This window comes from Herpailurus yagouaroundi, unplaced genomic scaffold, assembly GCF_014898765.1.
Source record: "Herpailurus yagouaroundi ecotype Mexico unplaced genomic scaffold, PumYag 180, whole genome shotgun sequence".
Classification (NCBI taxonomy): Eukaryota; Metazoa; Chordata; class Mammalia; order Carnivora; family Felidae; genus Herpailurus; species Herpailurus yagouaroundi.
The window spans coordinates 17,821,794-17,845,106 of record NW_024412411.1 but is presented as its reverse complement, the minus strand read 5'-3'; the positions used below and the strand labels follow the sequence as shown (position 1 = coordinate 17,845,106).

The following is a 23,313-nucleotide window of genomic DNA, read 5'->3' as shown; positions in this document are numbered from 1 at the left end:
GAAAAATTTCCAAGGTCACCTTACAGTCAGCTGATAGAGTCATGTCTTAAACCCTCTTTTTCCTTTCTGATTTTAATTGTAATGTTCTTTCCATGGCTGCCATATGCAAAATGCCCTATATTAAGCATAATAGATGTGAATTTAAAGATCCTTGCAACTTAGTTAATGTAATAATAAATTAGTGATAAATTAAGGTTTGTAGTATGCTTTCCCAATTTAAAGGCTTTGGGGATAGCATTGTAAAAACAAAAGGTTATATAGTCCCTCAAAAGATATTGGTCACACAAGATTCATCATTTCATATGAAAGAAATTAAACTTTACCTGAATCTTGTAGGTTGCTATAGTCATAGCCCAGATCTCTGGATGAAATAAAGAAATCACCATTTCTGTATAGAGGTATAAAAGGAACCATGTAGGACTCCCGGTTGTGTCCAATGGGTGCATTGGCTTCTGGATAAACTTCTTGAAGAGGATGGTGCCTTCGGAGCCATTGTTCAAAAATACTGTAGAGGAAAGGATTATTCAGACTCAGAAACATGTTTATAAGAGAAATATTTATAATTCTTAAAGTAAAATAACCAGGCATATCTTAAAATTCCAAGACATGGAAGGATGCCAAATATCTTTTTTATGCTTTGAAAATATTTTGTGAAGCACTAGTTCATTCTGTCAGCCCCTGATGAAGCTCACTCACTTGAAAGAAATATGAGAGGGTAACTCTGGAAAGGGAATTTCTTAGGTAAGTGAACTTTACATGACAAGTTTAGACCTTTCAGAATGCTGCAGAACAAGGGTAATTATTGGTTGAATGACAACTGAATCAGAGTTGTAAATTAAATATGTTTCTTGTTTCAAAGAAAGTTAGCCTAAAGAAAGAACACATAAAACTAAGTTGGAATCAGTACTAAAATTTGTTTTTTGCTTTTTGTTTTTTGGTCATGGCAGGGGACTTTCAATTATTTCAACCATCTTGTTCTGTTTGGCGAAGTGTATGCTTAATGAGACTTGGGGTGAGAAAGAGCTTACCTCCCATAATGAAGACTAAAAATACCTGGGCTTGGCTTTCCATCTTCCCCTGAAGCTAGAGTATGACCATATGATTCATACTCAATCATCTATTCATCCAAGACTTTGAAACAGAGGATAGTGACATACAGAAGCAAGGACAATGACAAATTATTCTGGTAGTGGAAAGACAATTGTGATAACAACATCTAATTTTTAGGGATTATAAGACCAGAAGTACCAGGAAAGGAATATCCTGTGTTCTATAGCATGGTTTTAGCAGATCTCTTAGCTGCTACTCCCCTCTTCCCTTGTTCCCACTCATTTCTGCACCTGCTTCTCCATGATTTCCTGAGCTATCCAATATCTTCTTAGCAAATTCTTTTTCTGTTTAAATCAACCAGAGTTAGTCTCTTGTGTGCAATTAAAAATTATGACAGAACAAAAGATAAACAATTAAGAGATTAAAAAGATTGAGTAAGAACAAAGTAGAAACTTAACCTATGGAAGAATTCATAGTGTATCATTAAAAGTGTGACACAGAGAATGGCTTTGTATTATCAGGCTATATAATAGAGGGAAGGACACAAGACCTAAAGTCAGAGAACTCCCCTTAAGGCCTAGCTCTGTGTTTTAAAAGCTGTATATCTCTAAGCAAATCACTAAAGTTCTTGGAGATCTAGCCTCTTCGTCCTTAAATGAAAGCAGTAATATTTGCCCTATTTCCAAAGAGATTATCCAATGTGATAATATTTATGGAAGTACTAAATAACTAAGCTATTGTTACTTAGCTATAAAACTTGTGCCAGGAGATAAAAAGTTAGTGCGTTGTCCTGGCGATGGCGTCTAAAAAGGAAAGTGATAATGCTTCAAACAAACAAAAATTGAAAAAAAAAATGGAAATAAAGAAGAAAACAATGATGCAGAATGGCAGTTCATTTTTTCCACACTGGAAAATAGTTCTATTAGTTTAGAGTATCTGGACTTCAAATGCTAGTTGTGGTTAAAGTTGGCTTTTAATTGTGAATTAACCAAGGGATCAGCAGGTCACTGATAAATACTGAAAATCTGGTCCACAAATACAAAATGATCTCTAAATAGTTCAACTACTAAATAAGTTTATTCAGTATTTATTATGCGTCAAAGTTTGGAGCAGCAAGAGCCTACATAAAAGACTGAGTCCCATGGGTTATGACAAGGGAAATTTGTAAAAGTTTCTTAATTTGTTTGATTTTCCTTTTCTTCATCTGTGAAATGGGAATAATATTTATGGATTAATTAGTATAACATAAGTAAGATGTACATTTAATTGTTAACAAATGGTAAGTAGAAACCATCATCATCCTCATCCCCTTCTTCCTCTTCTCCCTCCTCCTCATTATTAACTTTATACTGGAAGAACTTTACAATTAGCGAGAGACCTGAGACATACTATAACAGAAATGCCAAAGCCATGTACATTTGAGCTGGGTCTTTTGAAGAAAGGTTATGATTCTGACAGGCAGGAATGAAAAAGGAGAAGATATGGGAAGATTGGCTTTTCTGTGTGTGCCTTCTCAACTAAAGAAATTTGGAATTGGCTTAACGGATAAGGCCCAAATTCTATTCAAGACCTAAAATTTTATGAATCAGCTTTTTTTTTGTTTTAAATTCTGCAGTTTTTTCCTTGCATGAAAGCATTACTTACTCGTTATTTACAATTCAGAAAACATAAATGGGCAAAAATGAGAGAAGAAAAAAATTCATATAATTGCTTCGTATTTTGTTGTATCTAGTTTATAAAATGTGCATATATGTACATATATATTTTAACAAAAAAGAGAATTGTATTATAACATTTTAAAAGGTATTTTATTTGTATTAAGCAATATTTAATGTTTAAACAATATTTAAACACGCTTACACAATGTTTACCTGCTTTTCAACTGGCAAATCTATTTTTTTTTTTTTTAATGAGAAGGAGGCTTTTTGATCCAATTAATCTCTCCCCCATCCCTATTAAACTTTGATTGCAAAAGAGCCCAATATCCAATGAGCTACCAGGTAAGGGCTCGAGGCAAAAATTCTGCCTTTTGTTAATTGAGAAAAATTACTACTGTAGTTCAGCTTATAAATAATCTTTTTTTTTTCCTGCCGGGAAATAAAAATTCTTCACTAGGTAGGACAAGGACATCAATTCTTAGCACCAAAAGATTTAATGGATAAAACCATTAATGTGCTCACCCACCTTATCAACCTTTTAAAATGAAGGTATTAATCTCGATTAGATTCTTCATCGGTGGTACTCATCTTCAGTTAATTTCATCAAACCATGTCTAAAATGACTCACGTTGGAATTCTGATGCTTAGGTTAGATAATCACACTGCCATTTTCAGAAGACCTTATCTTCCTACCAAAGATTTATATCAACTATATCTAGAAAGTTTTCTACAATTAGGAAAAGGTACAGATGATCATGGATACAAACAAGAAAGGATATGTTTTATGTATAAAAGTAACATGAGATTTCTGGTTTCAAGTCTGACATGTAAAAACCCTGGGCACTCCCATCCTCTTGTCTAGCAAGAAAAAGCTAGGCAAGTGGAAAATCCACAACTTTTCTTGGGCCATGAGAGAATGAAATCACTGGACAAACTGTCACCCCAAAGCTGCATAGATGACTGCAGAGAAGTACCATTATGAAATAAGCCCTCAGCCTTCTCCATAACAAACCTGTTTAATTCAGAAGAAATGATGACCAAAGGCCTATCCCAGCTAGAGGAAGGGTATTCCAGCTTTTCTGTCTCATTTAAGGGGAAATAAAACATAGGCTACATTGGCCAGGGTTTCAAGGAATAAATTGGGAATGCTGTAACCAAAGAAACAGGAAACAGGGAAAGAAAAGCTATACCATTGGAGAAACACTCATGAAGGTCACAGCCCGAAGACACTGGCCAAGTAAAAGATTGATTTTAATCACAATATTTTAGAACACAACCTATGCTCCCACCTTAATACTTTACCATGAATCAACAGAGCTCCAGTATCATGACAGAGATGACAGCTTAAAGAGCTACAAGACAGACAGTATCTGAGGAATAGTATACAGGAAAGCCCAAACTCAAGAGTGAGGACAAGAACAAAGACCTATGGAAATTTAAAGCCTCCAGCACCTACAGCTGCAGTTAAACACAGCCCAACTCCTTGCCAGATTAACATAAATCCTTACACTAAAGGCCTGTCTACCTCAGTTCCTATCACTCAATAAAATATATCTGACTTTCAATAAAAAATTACGGCATGCCCAAAGGCAAGAAAATAACAACCTGAAGAGACAAAGCAATCAAAGCAAAGTAAACCCTAACTGAGATATGAGATAGGTATTGGAATTATCACATAGGGAATTTAAATAGTTATGAATAATATATTAAGGGCTGTAACAAGACAAGTAACGGACGTTCAAGAACAGATGGATGGTGAAGCAGAGAGGTGGAAAGACTCTAAGGAAGATTCACAGGAAACTCTAGAAAAAAAAACAATGTAACAGAAAGGAAGAATGCCTTTTAATGTGCTCATCAATGGAGTTGACACGGCTAAAGAAAGAATCATTGAGCTTGAAGATAGAAACTTCCCAAACTAGAATGCAAAGTGAAAAAAAAGAATGGGGAAAAAATCAACAGCTGTGTGATTATTTCAAAGAGGTAACATACATGCAATTGGAATAACAGAAGGAAAATAAAAAATGAATAGAGCAGAAGAAATATTCTTCAATAAAAGGAACCAGAGGAACCCACTGATATCACTCCCAATGGCCAAAACTGGAAAAATTTCAGCCACAGAATAAATAAGGTAGTATTAGGTTATAACCCAAGGTATAAAATAAATATAGATGACTCCATGATGATATAAATTAATGAATACATGATTTATATCATGTATGAATAAATGAATACATAATTTATATCATGGGGAAATACATAAGTCTACCATGCAGAAAAATTTTGAATAATTAAAATAGATACACTGAATACATAATGCAGGTGGCATATAATTCCTTAAGTCAGTTTATATAATAGTCATCTAATATACCTGCAAAATATTCTTGAGATAAACATGAAACATATGTTTACAAGGTATGTAATGCAACTGAAAGTATATTTTATCTATCAATAAACCTCTAGTATACTGAACATAAAACAAAACAAAACAAAGTTTGAAAACCTGTCACAGACAAGAGGAGCCTAAGAGACATGATGATTAAATATAATGCGGTGTCCTATGTGGGATCTGGAAACAAAAAAATATATATTAAATAACTATTAAGTAATCTTAATAAAGTATGGACTTTGGTTAATAATGGATCAATATTATTTCACTAATTGTGACAAATATTCCATACTAATGTAAGATATTAAAAATAGGGGAAAATAGATGAGGAGTATAGTTGAACTTTGTTCTATCTTTGTAACATTTTTTATAAATAGAAAACTATTTTAAAACAAGAGTTTATTTTTTAAAAATACAACTAACAAGAAAACCTTAATGTATCTGGATATTTAGGAACAGATTTACTTTGGTACCACCACCACAGCAACAAAAAAGTAACATATACCTGTATAATAGAAGACTTCTTCATTCATTTATTCATCTATTTTAGAGAGAGATGAATATGTATATTTTGAGCATCTATAACAAACTGACTCTGTGCAGGGTATAAAATTCCCCAAATTACTTTGGGTGAAGTTCTCCATCCTTGTGGTATTTAGAGTCTAGGGGTGGAGATAGATATTAACCAGTAATTTAAAAAATAAATCGATAATTACAGACTGGAAAATAGTATGAAGCAGGCCACATGGTAACAAGATTTAATGAGGAGACCTCATTTGGTCTTTAGTCTCTGGGAAAGCCTTTGATAGTCTGTTAACCAAGAGCTGAAGAATGCATATTTAGAGAAATGGTGGACTGTTTCTGAAGACTAGAAGGGGATTTGCCAAGGACTTTTAGTGAAAAGTACATAGCAAGTCCCAGGCACTGGCTGATATGTATATGGAGAGGAGGGAGAAAATAGTTTGCGATCAGGTTAGAGAGGTAAGTGGGGAGCAAATCATGAAAAGCAGTAGAAGGCATGTGAGAAATATTTGTATTTTTTCCTATGAGTGGCAAGAAGTCACTGTTTGTATGTGTGTGGGGGCAGGGGTAGGTATAACATGAACAGATTGTCATGTAAAATTTTTTAAAAAATTTTTTATTCATTTTTGAGAGACAAGAAACAGACACAATGTGAGTGGGGGAGGCTCAGAGAGAGAGAGTTAGGCACAGAATCTGAAGCAGGCTCCAGGCTCTGAGCTATTAGCACAGAGCCTGATGCAGGGCTTGAACTCATGAACCATGAGATCATTACCTGAGCCAAAGTTGGTCCCTTAACCGACTGAGCCACCCAGGCGCCCCCCACCCTTTTTTTTTTTTTTTAAAAGATTGTACAGATTGCATTCTGGACAAGGGGCTAAAAGATAGTACGAGTTGATGTGTAGGGAACAAGGAATGAAATCACAGAGAAAATGATGTGTAGGCAAAAAGATGGTGTGTGACTATCCAAGGAGGTATACTGAGTGATGAGGTGTCATAGAAGACTCCAAGTTTTCTGGCTTATTCCGCAGGAGAAAATGTTTTTAAAAAATTGTTTAATGTGGGGCATTGGGGTGGCTCAGTCAGTTAAGTGTCTGACTTGGGCTCAAGTCATGATCTTGCCTTTTGTGGGTTTGATCCCTGCATTAGGCTCTGTGCTGACAGCTCAGAGCCTGGAGCCTGCTTTGGATTCTGTGTCTCCTTCTCTCTGTCTCTCTGTCTCTCTCAAAAATAAATAAACATTAAAAAAAATAAAAAATTGTTTAATGTTTATTTATTTTTGAGAGAGAGAGAAAGAGGGAGGGGCAGAGAGACAAGGAGAGGGAGAATCCCAAGCAGTCTCCATACTGTCAGCGCAGAGCTGGATGAAGGCTTGATCTCATGAACTGTGAGATCATGACCTGAGCTGAAATCAAGAATCAGATGCTTACCTGATTGAGCCAATCAGGTACCCCAGGACAAAATATTTTTTATTCCCAAGGATGTAGTCAACTGGAGAGAAAGTGTGGCATAAGGAAGAAATATTAGTATTATGATTTTTTATATACTGTGCTTGAAGATATTTTTGAAACGTTCTAAAGGAGATGTCAGGTGGACAGCTGGATATTTGGGTCTGGATTTCAGAGTAAGATTTACTCTGGAAATATAAATTGAGAGGCCATCAGCTTGTGTTAATAAGTGAAGTTATGGGAGTATGAGACAATGGAAAGATCAAAGAATCTGGGGTTATTTTTCTCAAGTGTCATCTTTCTGGAAGGCCAGGACAGATGTAGTGATCATCACACTGTCTGTGAGAACCACTGCTTGAGATGCCTCAAGCAAGCCAGTCAAAACTCTAGTCTGGAGGGGGGAACAAATACACCCAGTCTGTGGTACTATGTTATGGGAGCCCTGGCAAACCAATAGGTAATAGTACTCACCTAAAGCGATTCTTATAAATATTAATTATGTTGAAATATGCAAAACAACTTCAAATGATGTATAGAAGAAGTATTGCTGCTATTGATATTCAAACTGTAATTACTCTGTTTCTGAATTTTCCTTCCAAGGATTTCCTAAGAACTTAAGTTTTCTTAAAATTTATTGTCTACTACATCATTTGCTCCTGCAAGACTTAGGTCAAATGCTACTTCTCTTAAAACAGCGATCAGACTTAACGTTTCTCTCCTTTGATTATTAAATTTATCAAGTTGTAATTATTTGATTATGTGTCACTCTCTAGCAATATAAGGAGAAACTCACTGAAAGCTATGATGTTGTTTTGTTGATCATTGTACACTAAATGTCCATCATAGTGCCTATCTAACAAGCAGGCTGGGTATGTGTAGTCCAAAAATATGTGAAATTTAGTGGGAATTGTATAGTTTTCTTGGGAGAGAATCCAATTTTTTAAAATCAAAATCTCAAAAGGAATGTGAATTAAATATGTGAAGAATCACTTATTTAGTGGTTAGAGGTTAGAGCTGAGAAAAGGAGGAATCTAAGAGATGCTAATCGTTTTGAGTTGGATGTTTCTGTAGGTGGTGCTATTCACTGATCAACATCAGTTAACACAGTATCTAGCATGTAATAACCATTGTGTTAGGTGCTGGGAATATAAAGTCAAATGGGGAGTCTCATCTTCAAAAGAGTTGCACTCTAATCAATCACTCAGCACAGTATGGTTGGAGTGACATGGGAGAAACAGGGCCATTAAGGTCTTGGGAGAACAAAGAAAGAGGAGATAGCATCTGATTTGGAAGAGGATGGGGGATGTATTAGAGTTCCCCGGAAAAAGAGAACCAACAGGGTGTGTGTGTGTGTGTCAAACACAGAGAGAAAGAGACAGACAAAAAGAGACACAGAGAAAAATAGAGGCAGATACAGTAACAGAGAGAGAGACAGAGAAAGAGAGAGAGTCTCATATGACTGTAGAAACTTGGCAAATCCAAAATCTGCAGGGTAGGCAGACAGGCCAGAGACTGAGGCAAGAGACACAGTTAAAGTCCAAAGTCAGTCTGCTAGCACAATTTATTCTTGCTCAAGGAGGTCACTTTTTCCCTATGAAGGCCTTCAACTGGTTTGAATGAGGCCTACCCACATTATGGAGAGTAATCTGCTTTACTCAAAGTCTACCAGGGTAAATATTAATATCATCTTTAAAAATACCTTCAAAGAAACGTCTAGAATGTTTGACCAAATGGCTGGGTACCATGGCCTAACTAAGTTGACACATAAAATTAACCATCACTCGCACCTAACTTTTGAAAAATGAATAGCACAAATTTGGGCAAAGTAATAAATGGGAAAGGGTGCTTTAGGAAAGAATAAAGCACAAGCATGAAGAAATGGGGGTATGCTTTTGGGGCCCTGCAAGCAGTTGAAAAGGTCTGGAAGGAAGGATGTGTGTGGGTACATGTAGCTAAACCAAGACTACATATAGGGCCTTTCTACATATTAAGAAAGGCAGAAAGTCTGAATGAGAAGCCATTGGGGGATTTTAAGCAAGGAATTGACATAACCATGTTTAATTAATGCATAATTAAATGAATCAGTGGCTGACTTTGGGGGCCCAAAGGAAGTAACCAGGTAATAGTCACATGACTTGCTTACACTGAGGCCCCTGTTAAAATCTTGGATCCTCTCTCTGGGTTTGAAAGAACAGTATCCCAGAGATTCTTTTCTTCATGCACCTGCCTAACAATAGAACTCATTGAAGGAGTATTTAGAAAGTTTTACTGAAAAATCACACTTTTAAAAGAAGTGGACACTTTAAGAGCATAGATTGTCAGGGATGCATAGCTGCAAGTGAAAAAAGCCTGTTCCACAGCTAAGAAATTCAACTGGGGCTAACTGCAATTTTAAATACATGCCCCACAACTTCTTAGCTTAGTTGAGAAAAGGGCAGACAAGTCCTTGGGGCATGTGTAAGGGAGTGAAAAACAGATTAAAATCACTTAAGCGAATGATGAAATTTGAAGGGATTTTAGTGTAAGAACCAAAATATTGGTGATAACGAACCAAAAAGAACCAAAAGCTAGAAGTCTAAGAAAGGCTGTTTCAGAGGTTTTTTCTTTTTCCCATAAATATTTAAGGGTATCATTAGGTGACAAGCCCCCTGCTATGATCAGTTTTGAGAGAGGATTGAAAGCAAGTTGCCATGCTCCCCGTGTGACTGTAATGTGCATCCGGGACTGAGAGCCACTGCACTAGGCAGAAGTTACACCCAGGATGAATGAGTCAGGCTGCACTCACAGGCCATGGCTGTTCAGAGTGGTCCCTAAGAAGTGTTCGGAAGGGCCAGCCCTCCCACACAATGGGGCAGGCTTTTCATTTGGCTTTCAATGGATATTACTGATTGACTTCCAGATTCTCAGTGCTCTTCCCAGGGAATTGGTGGCATTACAGTTTCTCTTGCCTCTTCACTAAATTGCCTATTTATTTATTCACTAAATATTGTATTAATTATAATTATTGTATTAATGCTCATATTGTATTAATATTAATATCTTATACCCACTACTTGCCAAGCTCCAAGGATGGTCTATCAGAATGATCCCTCTCCTCATGGATCTTACTCCGTGTTGCAATAAAGAGATTCGTAAAATTTCAACAGCAATGATGCTGTTGGAGGCATGTGTATAAAGCCTATAGGCTTGCAACAGGAGCAAGGAACTGTTGGGAGTCCAGGAAAGCTTCACAGCAGGGATGGTATGTAAAGTGGATGAATAGATTACCCTGGAGGCTTTGCATTCAAAGCAGAGACCTACAGGGAGCCTGGGCACTGATGTAATTGAAAACTGAAAATGGCTTTTTGGTGTGTGGGAGCAGAATGTAGAGTGGTGCAGGATTAATAAGGAGTGAGACCAGAAAGGTGAGAAGGGTCAGGTTGTGAAAGGCCTACCCAGGGCACAGGGGGAGATGGAAGGAGTTTGGATTGATCCTGAGAGTTAACTTGCTACCTAAGCACTTTAGGTAAGGAGTGACCATGATTGAATTTGAATTTTAGAAATATTATAGTGGAAATGTGTATTAGTATATATTATACTAAATAACAATAAGTCAGCATATATGATTCCCATCTACTGGAGATCATAATGTATTCGTGGACCAACAGTGCATAAGACAACTTCTATTTATGCAGACAGCTATGACTTTTCTTAAGAGATCTATGTTGCCCCTGTTCCTTGCAAAATATCTCTTCATTTCACACCAACTTTTCCATTACTTCCTACTATTCTTTATTATAATGATACTTTGAAGGCTCGTAAAATAATGGGGGAAAAAACCCAATCAATTCAGTAATCATTCCCATTTATTAAGTGTTAACATATCTGGCATGCTGCTGGGGATTTTAATAAACATTATATTATTTCTCCAACAATACTGCTAGAGAGGATTAGTAATAGTAACAGTCATGAGAATTAGCTTATGCAACACTTACTGTATGCCAGGTACTGCTTGAGGTACTCCTCATATAGGAACTCATCTAATTCACAAAACAATCCTATGAGGAATGTTCAGTTCCTCAATTATCCCTATTCACAGATGGGAAAACTAAAGCATAAAGAGGATAAGACTCATGCCCATGGTTACACAGCTAGTAGGTGGCAGGTGGCAGAACAAGGCTTCAAAGCCAGGCAACCTCCCTGCAGTACAGGTTCTTGGCATTAAGAAAACATTGCCTCACCACAGTGTTCACAAGAAAACACACAAAAACTGAGCAAACAAGCAAAAAGGAGTTTAAAGAACTTCTTAAATTCATTTGGTTAATAAATGGAGCAGCAGGAATCAAACTCAGGTTTGCTCCACTTGGCATTTTCCAACATAACAAGTTCTGTCAACTGCATGTTTTGCAAACAAACAGAGTGAACCTGCATGATTTGCCCATTTTCTAGTTTAGTCAGGAAAAGGGAAAGAATACTGGAAAAGAGCTTGTGAGTGAAAAAAAACCTGTGGAATTTTGTATTAGAAATGAAAGTAGGGGGTGCCTGGGTGGCTCAGTCAGTGAAGTGTCTGATCCTTGATTTCAGCCCAGGTCATGATCTTGAGGTTCGTGAGAGTGAGCCCCACATCAGGCTCTGTGCTGACAGTGCAGAGTCTGCTTGGGATTCTCTCTCTCTCTCTCTCTCTCTCTCTCTCTCTCTCTCTCTGCACCTCCCCTGCTCACTCTGTCTCTCTCAAAATAAAAATAAAACATTAAAAATAAATGAAAGCATGGGGCGCCTGGGTGGCTCAGTCGGTTAAGCGTCGGACTTCAGCTCAGGTCATGATCTCGCGGCCCGCGAGTTCGAGCCCCGCGTCGGGCTCTGGGCTGATGGCTCAGAGCCTGGAGCCTGCTTCCGATTCTGTGTCTCCCTCTCTCTCTGCCCCTCCCCCGTTCATGCTCTGTCTCTCTCTGTCTCAAAAATAAATAAACGTTAAAAAAAATTTTAATAAAAAAAAAAATAAATGAAAGCTTAATCTATTCACTACTAAATCCATAAAATGTAAAGTAGAGCCTGTACACAGTTGGCAAATAATAAATATTTGATAACTGTTCCAGAAGGAGTCTAGGATCTGTCCCATGGGAATGAGAATATATAATATACATATGTACTTTACAAATACATATTTAATGAATAGTTATTAAGTATCTACCCACACAGGCAAGTATAGGAAGTAACATGGTAAAGTACAAGGTAAAATGTCTCAAAAGGCAGAATCCCTCCTTCCCTTAAGCAAACTTTAGGGAGGTAAGCTACTTATACTATATATATATATATATATATATATATATATATATATATACACACACACACACATATATATACACACACACACACATATATATACTATACTATATATATATACTATACTATATATATATGTATATATATGTATATGTATATATATGTATATACATATATATATATATATATATATAGTATTTTTCCTTTAGCCAAGGTTCTAGGACCTTTATCTGATGTGGACAGGTGTCTTTAAGTATTATAGAATTAAAGTCATCATTAATGGCCAGAACAGTAAAACAAGTTCAAGGTAGGCAAAATTAGTATAAGTACTGTTTGACTAACCCAGCATTGCTGTCATGAGCACCAGACAATACTCTGTGGTTTCCAATCTTCTCTCTAAATTGTGTTTTTAATACCATGTCTCTAGGCCCTAGGCATCTACTTTTGATGTGGTGTTAACAGCCTCACTACTTTCCCCCAATCATGACAGATTTTACCTGCTTCTGAGGGTTACAGTGGAGAATTCACCACACATCTATTACCTGCACAGATAGAGACTCCTTTATTTGTACTGAAAGCTCTTTCCTCCAGACAAAAGGATTATTACTACCATTTTGGCATCTGGCCCTTCAGATGCACCTCTAACGCTTTCAGTCTCACAAGGAATTGGTATTGTTTGATGGAAATTCGGAGAAGTTATGGAATTATTTCTTGACCTAATAACCTACCTCACAGCCTAAAGATCCCTGCGTTCTATAATTCCATTAATCAATTCTTACCACTCCTCAACTGGAATAGGATATCTTTTATTTTCCTTGTAGGCTCTATGAGTCCTTGTTAATAAAAATCACTAAGAACCTCATTCTTCCCCTTGGATCATTAATAGGACATGAGCCAATTCTTCAATACTCATACCTGGCCTATTGTCTCCTATTATCTCCTGGGTTTCTGTCTCTTTTCCAGAAAAAGAGTGAAAAAAAAAAAAGGATACATTCATTTGGTGCATATGGATTAAAAAAAAAGGCATAGTGAGAAGAATGGACAGAAGGAACAAAACACCAAAAATCTATGGGTATTAGCATAAGGCGTTTGAATTTATTCCATAGGCAATAAGAGTCACTGCTGCCACTTGAGAAGGTGAATGATGTGAAAAAATGGTTGTGCATAGAGAGATGTATATGGAAGTGTTGCCCAAGATAGATTTTTGTTGGAGAGATTAGAGGCAAGGGACCAGCAGCACACATGGGTAGCTAAGTAACGAGGGCCTAAACTAACAATGTAAGAGAAACTGAAGGTAATGTCTGTAAATGAAACAAGAAAACAAAGAAGGTCACAAATGTTTGAACACCAGGAATGCCATCTGGCAGAAGAAAAATTCAGTATGAGCTCAAATGCTTCTTTCCAGTGAACAGCAAATATTCCGTGTATGCCTAAGAATATTTATGATGTACAATTATAGAAACATACGGAACACAAATTCACAAATAATTTATGGAGCAATAATAGTGATATCATTGGAAATTTAGATGAGAAAAATTATAATGTGTTCAAGTCTAGCCTAATGAACAAAAAAGATAATGTAAAACATCCTTCAGAAAGCAAATTCAACCGAAGCTGAAAACCTGACATCTTAATCACGACAAATGATTCTGACTGGTAGAAGATAGGAGCTCATGAAAAGAATCAAAGACTGAAAAAAAAGAGATTATTTTCCGTGTATATTTCCCCAAAGTGATAGTTATATACCCATCTAACCCCTTTTATTCTTTCTGTAGTCAAAAATCTTGATCTGCCATTATTTTCAAGTCTCTTTTCTACTCCAGTTTTCTATTCAATTGGGAAAAAATGGCAAATGTATTTCTTAAAAAGATGAGTAATCTGAGTGTCACGCAATCTGGTCAAAAATATAAATTGTCACTTTAGGCAAAGGAGAAATCTGTTATTCTGTTTGTATTGGGTCTTTGTTAAGGGAGGAGAGTAAACATGAAAGGAAGAATCCCCATACTCTGTGGCTAAGGAAAGATCTATAGAAAGGTGAGACATTAGTAAAACCCCTTCAGAAAACAATGGACAACTGAGGGTAGAAGATCAAAGGAGCAAACAGACAATCTCAGGAAGAGTGGGGGTCGAAACCAAGGAGTTTATGGCAGTAGGTACTTTGGAATCTCTCAAAATGTCCCAATTTGTTTTCACTTATTACCCCCAAGTGATTAGAAGTAGAATTTAAGAAATGAGAAGGATGCTGTTAGGGCACTTCAAGGGAAACAGGAGCCATGAATATCATTCCAATCCACAGCCACATGGCAGAGAGAGGGAGAAAGAGAGAGAGCGAGCGAGCGTGTGCAATTCTGAAAGACAGAACAGACATGGCAGCCATATTTGCAAACCTTTCCATGGGCCCAGCTGACAACCCCTCTCTTCTCAAAGGCCAGAGTAATGAATTTCCTGTTTGAAGGCTTTCCCTCAACTCTATATACTTCTAGACAGTGAGGATTAGTAATTCCATTTATCCCTCGTGTCCCAAATTCTTGGGATTTCCTTGTTTCCTTTTGAAAGTTGAACTTGCCTGTGTCAGTGAGGTTTTATCATTTTTTCTTTGTGTCCAAAATGTTTGAGAATCTCTAGCTATTAAGAAAATATTACTGGATCTAATCACTCAACAAATACAAGAATTTCTCAGAGATTTGATTACCTCATTAATGCATTTTCACTCAAAACTGATGTAGAGATCAGTGAAGCTTGAAAAAAAAAATGCACTAAACACATAAATATCATTTACTGGGGACTCATATGAGGGAGAAGGGAGGAAAAGTGTATTTGATTGTTTTTTGTTTTTTTTTTTAAAGCAACGGAAAGAAAATGGCATTTCAGAAAAAGGCTCTTCCTGAGAAAGGAGACGTAAGGCTTCATAGATGTAGAAATCACATATTATGCACATATTGATATGACACATATTAGGACCTGAAAGAATTGTGTCATCTAACCAGGAGTTGGTAAATGGGTAGCCTAGAGTCACAGCAGTGTTTGAGGCTTTGCCATCCAGATGGGCTCACTCACGATTAGAGCAGTTCTACCTCTATCTGTTTTGCATATAGAAGTGCCGTTGTTTAATTAAAAAAATAAAAGGATTCTGTATTTCCACTGCTTGAGGGGCAGTAGGTGAGGCTCCGTGTACCTGGTTCACAAAACGAACATAACTGGTGAAAATTATGAAAAATACTCCCAATAATTTAAAATTTCTGGAAAGTTTTAAATGAAGAAACATTTATTCAAGAAAATCTCCTGTTTTATAACTGGAAGTTTTTACCTCCTAGTCCTCTTTATCTATTTAGCCCATCTCCCTGGCACCCTCTCCTCTGGCAGCCACCAGTTTTTCCTCTGTATTTAGGAGTCTGCTTCTGGTTTTTGGTTTGTTTGTTGGCTTGTTTGTTTGTTCATTTATTTTGTTTTATAGATTCCCCATATGAGTTAGATCTTATGGTATGTGTCTTTCTCTGTTTGACTTATTTCACACAGTATCATACACTCTGGCATTTAAATCATGGCCCTTTGACTTGCCACGCAACAGATTGCTTTGAATCTATTGATTTATTTGCAGACTGCTGACATGTTAACAGTAAGTCTCCCAATTCATGAACAGGGATATCTTTCTGTTTATACAGATTTTAATTAATTTCATCCAACAAAGGTTTGTAGTTTGCAGTGTACAAGTCTTATATTATATTCTTTTTGATGGTACTGCAAATGGAATTATTTTCTTAATTTCACTTTTGGATTGTTTATTGCTAGTATATAGAAATACAATATTTTTATATGTTGATTCTGTATCTTGCAACTTTACTGAACTCTTTCATTAGCTCTACCCCCAATTTTTCTTTCTTTATAGATTCTTTATGGTTTTCTATATAAAAGATCATGCCATCTGCACATACAGGTAGTTTTACTTCCTTTCCAGTTTGGACAACTTTTATTCTTTTTCTTGCCTAATGGCCCTGGCTAAAACTGCCAGTATAATGCTAAATAGAAGGGGCAAGAGTGGGGCCTTGTGTGTCTAAGTCAGTTGAGCGTCTCACTCTTGATTTCAGCTCACAGTTTGTGGGTTCAAGCCCTGTGTTGGGCTCCGTGCTGATGGCTCAGAGCCTGGAGCCTGCTTCGGATTCTGTGTCTCCGTCTCTCTGCCCCTCCCCTGCTCATGCTTTCTTTCTCTCTCAAAAATAAATAAATGTTAAAAAAAAAAAATAAGTGGCAAGAGCAAACAAACTTGTCTTGTTCCCAAACTTAGGGGAAATGATTTCAGTTTTTAACCATTAAGTGTACATTTTCATAGATATTCTTCATCAAATTGAGAAAGTTTCCTTTTATTCTAGTTTCATAAGTGTTTATTTTTTCATGAAAGAATGTTGGCTTTTGATGCATTTATGGAAATAATGTGTTTTTTCCCTTTCATGATATTAATATGTTGGACTAACCTTGCATCTCCAGAATAAATCCCACGTGGCCATGGTCTAAACCTTATAAGATAGTGTTGGACTTTTTTTCCAGGATTTTATTGAGGATTTTTCATTTATATTTGTAATATAAATTCTGCAGTTTATAATTCTACAGTTTTGGGGTGCCTGGGTGGCTCAATCAGTTGAGTGTCTGACTCTTGATTTCAGTTCAGAGCATGATCCCAGGGTCATGGGATCAAACCTCGCATAATATTCTTAAGATTCTTTCTCTTTCTCTCTCCCTCAGCCCCTCTCCCCCAATGGCGCTCTCTCTCTAAAATAATAATGATAATAATAATAATTCTGCAGTTTTCTCTTCTGTGATTGCTTTGTCTGGTTTTGCTATCAGGGTAATACTGGCCTCACAGAATAAATTAGGAAATGTTTCCTCATTTTTGGAAGACTTAGATTGGTTTAGTTCTTCTTTAAATGCTTGGTGAATTCATGAGTTAAGCCATTTGATCCTGAAACTTTCTTTGTTGGATTTATTTTTAATTTTTAATTTTTTTAATGTTTACTTATTTTGAGAAAGAGAGCACATGCACCAGTGGGGGAAGGGCAAAGAGAGAAGGAGAGAGAGAATCCCAAGCAGGCTGCGCATTGTCAGCACAGAGCCAGATGCGAAGCTTGTTCCCACAAACCATGAGATCGTGACCTAAGACAAAATCAAGAGTTGGATGCATAACTGACTGAACAACCTAGATGCCCAGATTTTTTTTTTTTTTAATTGCTATCCCAATATCTTTATTTGTTATAGGTCTGGTCACATTTTCTATTTCTTCTTGGGTTAGTTTTGGTAATTTATGTGTTTCTAGGAATTTGTCTATTTCTTCTAGAATGCTAATTTGTTGCTCTACAATTTGTTGTTCATAGTGTTCCCTCATAATCTATTTTTCCCTCTGCAAATTCAGTAGTAACGTCCTCTCTTTCATTCCTGATCTTATTTTTTTAAATTATATTTGAAAGTTTATTTATTTTGAGAGAGAGAGCCTGTGTGAACAGAGGAGGGGCAGAGAGAGAGAGAGAGAGAGAGAAGAGAATCCCAAGCAGACTCCATGTTGTCAGTGCAGAGCCCAACCAGGATCTCAAACTCTCCAACTGTGAGATCATGATCTGAGATGACATTAAAAATCAGATGTTTAACCAACTGAACCACCCAGGTGCTTCTCTTTCATTCCTGAATTTGGTAATTGAGTCTTCTTTATTTTTTTATTGGCCAAATTAATTAAAGGTTTATCGTTTTTATTGATCTTTCCAAAGAATCAATTTTTGTTGATTTTCTCCATTGTTTTCCTATTCTCTATAGTACTAATTCCTATTCCTATTTCCAGTCTAATTTTTATTATTTCCTCCTCCTTATTTGAGTTTAGTTTGCTCTTCCTTTTCTAATTTCTAATGTTGGTGGCTGGGTTATTAATTTGTGATATTTCTTATTTTTTAATGTGTGACTTACAACTATAAAAGCACTACTTTTCCTGCATCCCATATGTTTTTGTGTGTTTTGTTTTAATATTTTTAAATATTTATTTTGAGAGAGAGAGAGAGAGAGAGAGAGAGAACGAACAAGTAGGGGAAGGACAGAGAGAGAATCGAAGCAGACTCTGAGCTATCAGTACAGAGCCTGATGCAGGGCTTGATCTCACAAACCTACTTCATGACCTAAGCTGAAATCAAGAGTCCGATGCTTAACCAACTGAGCCACCCAGGTGCCTCTTTTTTGTTTTAATTTAACTTTGAGTATTTTCTAATTTCTCTTGTGATTTCTTCTTTAACCCAGTGGTTATTTAGGAGTGTGTTGCTTAATTTCTATATATTTATAACATTTCCAAATCTCTATTGTTGATTTTTTATTTCTTTTTATTGTGGTTGGAGATCATACATTCTACCATTTTTATCTTTAAGAAGTTTTAAGACTCGTGTCTAACATGGTCTAACATGTGATTGATGCTAGAGAATATTCCATGTGCACTGGGGAAGAATGTACATTTTCTGCTATTGGGTAGAATATTCAATATATGTCTGCTAGGTCTCATTGGTATCTAGTATATTTAAAATCTTCTATTCTTCTCTGATGTTTGGTTTAATTATTCTATCCATTATTGAAAGTGGGGTATTAACTATCCATTAGAGTTAAATTGTGTATTTCTCCCTTCAAGTCTGTCAGTTTTTGCTTCATGTATTTTGTTACTCTATTCTTAGGTACATATATATTTATAATTGTCATGTCTTCTTGATTGATTGATCATTTTATTGTTATATTATGTCTTCTTTTGTATCTACTAATAATTTTTGTTTCAAAGTCTTTTTTTTGTGTGTGTCTGATGTTAGTAGAGCTATCCCAGGTCTCTCTTGATTATTGTTTCCATGAATTCTTTTCCTTTTATTTTCAACCTATTTGTGTCTATGTATTTACAATGGGTTACTTTTAGACAACATATATTGAGGTCATTTTTTTTTTTTTAATCCAGTTAGCCACATTCTTCCTTTAATTAGAGAACTCATTCTAAGTGCATTTAATGTAATTACTGATAAGGAAGTCCTTACTCCTGCCATTTTGCTATTTTTTTTCTATAGCTGTCTTATGTCTTTTTGTTTCTCAATTCTTTCATTGCCAACCTCTTTTATGATCAATATATTTTCTGGTTACCCTTTTAATTCCTTTGTCATTTCTTTTAGTATGCTAGCTTATGTTATTTTCTTAGTAATTGCCCTGGGGATTACTACTGACATTTACAATCTACTTCAAATTAATACCAACTTAATTTTATTTTATTTATTTTATTTTTTTAATTTAATTTTTGTTATTTTTATTTAATTTTATTTTTATTTATTTTTTTATTTTATTAATTTTATTTTTTATTTTTTAAATTTTTTTAAATGTTTATTTATTTTTGAGAGAGAGACAGAGTGTGAGCAGGGGAGGGGCAGAGAGAGAGAGGGAGACACAGAATCTGAAGCAGGCTCCAGCCTCTGAGCTGTCAGCACATAGCCTGATGTAAGGCTCGAACTCACAGAGTGTGAGATCACTACCTGAGCTGAAGTTGGATGCTTAAGCAACTGAGCCACCTAGGTGCCCTTTCCTTTTATTTTTGAAGAATTATTTCATAGAATTCTTCATTCACAATAGTTTCTTTCAGCAGTTTGAATATGTCAATCCTCTGTTTTCTGGCCTTCATAGTTTCCGATGGGAAGTCAATCTTTAATTTTGTTGGAGATCCTTTTTTATGTGATAGGTTACTTCTCTTGCTTTTTCTAGATTTTATCCTTGTCTTTGGCTTTTACTATGATGTGTCTATTGGTGGATCTTTTTGCATTTACGCTACTCTGAGTTTGTTGAAATACTTGTAGATATAAATTAGTGTTTTTCACCACATTCTGGAGGTTTTGGCTATTTTTTCCCAAATACTGTTTCTGTTCCCTTCTCTCTTTCTTCTGTTTCTGAGGCTTCTATTACTCATTTGTTGGTATCTTTGATTGTATCCCCCAGTCTCTTAGGTTGTGTTTCTTTTTATTCTTTCTCTTTCTCTCTGTTCTTCTTTTTTAAAAGTTTATTTATTTATATTTAGAGAGGCAAGTGTGTGCAAGTGGGGGAGGGGCAGAGAGAGATTGAGAGAGAGAGAGAGAGAGAGAGAGAGAGAGAGAGAGACTTTAAGCAGGCTCTGCTGCATCAGCGTGGAACCTGATGTGGAGCTCAAACTCCCAAACTGAGATCATGAACTGAACAGAAGTCAGGCACTTAACTGACTGAGCCACCCAGACACTCCTTTTTCTCTCTATTTTTCAAACGTATTAATCTCAATTGTATGATCTTCAAGTTTAATGATTATTCAGCTGGCTCAAATATGCTAAGTCTTCTCTTTAATATTTTATTTCAGTTCCAAATTTCAACTCTTTTCAACTCCAAATTTTCACCTCCAAATTTCTATTTGATTATTCTTAATTTCTATTTCTTTATTCATATTCTCTATTTAGTAAGATACTGTTCTCATACTTTCCTTTAGCTTTGTATGCATGTGTTTTTTGTTTGTTTGTTTTTAGCTCATTGCACATATTTAAAAAGTTGATTAAAGTATTTGTCTAGAAATAACATCTAGACTCCTTTGAGAACAGTTTCTATTGACTATTTTTCCCTCATTTTTGTATGGAATATACTTCCTTTTTTATTTTCATTCATTATGAATTTAAATTTAAAATACTTAACAAAATTCTACTAAACAAAATTCAGCAACATATAAAAATAATTATACACAATAAAAAAGTGAGATTTATTCCAAGAATTCAAGGTTTGTTTAACATCCAAAAAATCAATTAATATAATACACCCATGATCTCATAGTTAAAGGGTAATAGGTTTAAATGATGAGAATTGTTTTTAATAACATTAGGAGAGGTTCAGTATTACAGTAGTGAAATATATTTTAAAAGGTTCCAAATGCTTCCCTTAATACTGAGGTTTGACCAGCAGACATGTTGACAGATTAATAGAATGACAGTTTAGAGACAAAGATGTAGAGGCATAGATAAGGTGAGTCTAGGAAATTGTCCTGGCCATGGGTAGGTAAAGACCTGGACAGGGACTCCAGGGATCTAAACACAAGCATTCAAAAGGATGTAATGGACTCTGGTTTTACTTTGGCTTACTCAAATGCATAGGCCTTGAAAACTCATTCCTTGATCCTATTTCATTTTTTTTTTCAATATATGAAATTTATTGTCAAATTGGTTTCCATACAACACCCAGTGCTCATCCCAAAAGGTGCCCTCCTCAATACCCATTACCCACCCGCCCCTCCCTCCCACCCCCCATCAACACTCAGTTTGTTCTCAGTTTTTAAGAGTCTCTTATGCTTTGGCTCTCTCCCACTCTAAGCTTTTTTTTTTCCTTCTCCTCCCTCATGGGTTTCTGTTAAGTTTCTCAGGATCCACATAAGAGTGAAAACATATGGTATCTGTCTTTCTCTGTATGGCTTATTTCACTTAGCATCACACTCTCCAGTTCCATCCACGTTGCTACAAAGGGCCATATTTCATTCTTTCTCATTGCCATGTAGTATTCCATTGTGTATATAAACCACAATATCTTTATCCATTCATAAGTTGATAGACATTTAGGCTCTTTCCATAATTTGGCTATTGTTGAGAGTGCTGCTATAAACATTGGGGTTCAAGTGCCCCTATGCATCAGTACTCCTGTATCCCTTGGGTAAATTCCTAGCAGTGCTATTGCTGGGTCATAGGGTAGGTCTATTTTTAATTTTCTGAGGAACCTCCACACTGTTTTCCAGAGTGGCTGCACCAATTTGCATTCCCACCAACAGTGCAAGAGGGTTCCCTTTTCTCCACATCCTCTCCAGCATCTATAGTCTCCTGATTTGTTCATTTTGGCCACTCTGACTGGCATGAGGTGATATCTGAGTGTGGTTTTGATTTGTATTTCCCTGATGAGGAGCGACGTTGAGCATCTTTTCATGTGCCTGTTGGCCATCTGGATGTCTTCTTTAGAGAAGTGTGTTTGCTGCCCATTTCTTCACTGGGTTATTTGTTTTTCGGGTGTGGAGTTTGGTGAGCTCTTTATAGATTTTGGATACTAGCCCTTTGTCCGATATGTCATTTGCAAATATCTTTTCCCATTCCGTTGGTTGCCTTTTCGTTTTGTTGGTTGTTTCCTTTGCTGTGCAGAAGCTTTTTATCTTCATGAGGTCCCAGTAGTTCATTTTTGCTTTTAATTCCCTTGCCTTTGGGGATGTGTCAAGTAAGAAATTGTTACAGCTGAGGTCAGAGAGGTCTTTTCCTGCTTTCTCCTCTAGAGTTTTGATGGTTTCCTGTCTCACATTCAGGTTCTTTATCCATTTTGAGTTTAGTTTTGTGAATGGTGTGAGAAAGTGGTTTAGTTTCAATCTTCTGCATGTTGCTGTCCAGTTCTCCCAGCACCATTTGTTAAAGAGACTGTCTTTTTTCCATTGGATTTTCTTTCCTGCTTTGTCAAAGATGAGTTGGCCATACATTTGTGGGTCTAGTTCTGGGGTTTCTATTCTATTCCATTGGTCTATGCGTCTGTTTTTGTGCCAATACCATGCTGTCTTGATGATGACAGCTTTGTAGTAGAGGCTAAAGTCTGGGATTGTGATGCCTCCTGCTTTGGTCTTCTTCTTCAAAATTACTTTGGCTATTCGGGGTCTTTTGTGGTTCCATACAAATTTTAGGATTGCTTGTTCTAGTTTCGAGAAGAATGCTGGTGCAATTTTGATTGGGATTGCATTGAATGTATAGATAGCTTTGGGTAGTATTGACATTTTGACAATATTTATCTTCCAATCCATGAGCAGGGAATGTCTTTCCATTTCTTTATATCTTCTTCAGTTTCCTTCATAAGCTTTCTATAGTTTTCAGCATACAGATCTTTTACATCTTTGGTTAGATTTATTCCTAGGTATTTTATGCTTCTTGGTGTAATTGTGAATGGGATCAGTTTCTTTATTTGTCTTTCTGTTGCTTCATTG

General features: G+C 36.2%; 1 protein-coding gene across 2 annotated transcripts in view; it reads right to left on the bottom strand.

Moving 5' to 3' along the window:
• Positions 1-23,313, bottom strand: part of TYR (tyrosinase) — a 106,699-nt gene that overhangs the window by 9,327 nt on the left and 74,059 nt on the right. For both annotated transcript variants that reach the window (XM_040489585.1, XM_040489584.1), the window contains exon 4: positions 324-505. In XM_040489585.1, coding sequence (XP_040345519.1) covers positions 324-505 — 182 coding nt within the window. The remainder of the gene's footprint in view (positions 1-323; positions 506-23,313) is intronic.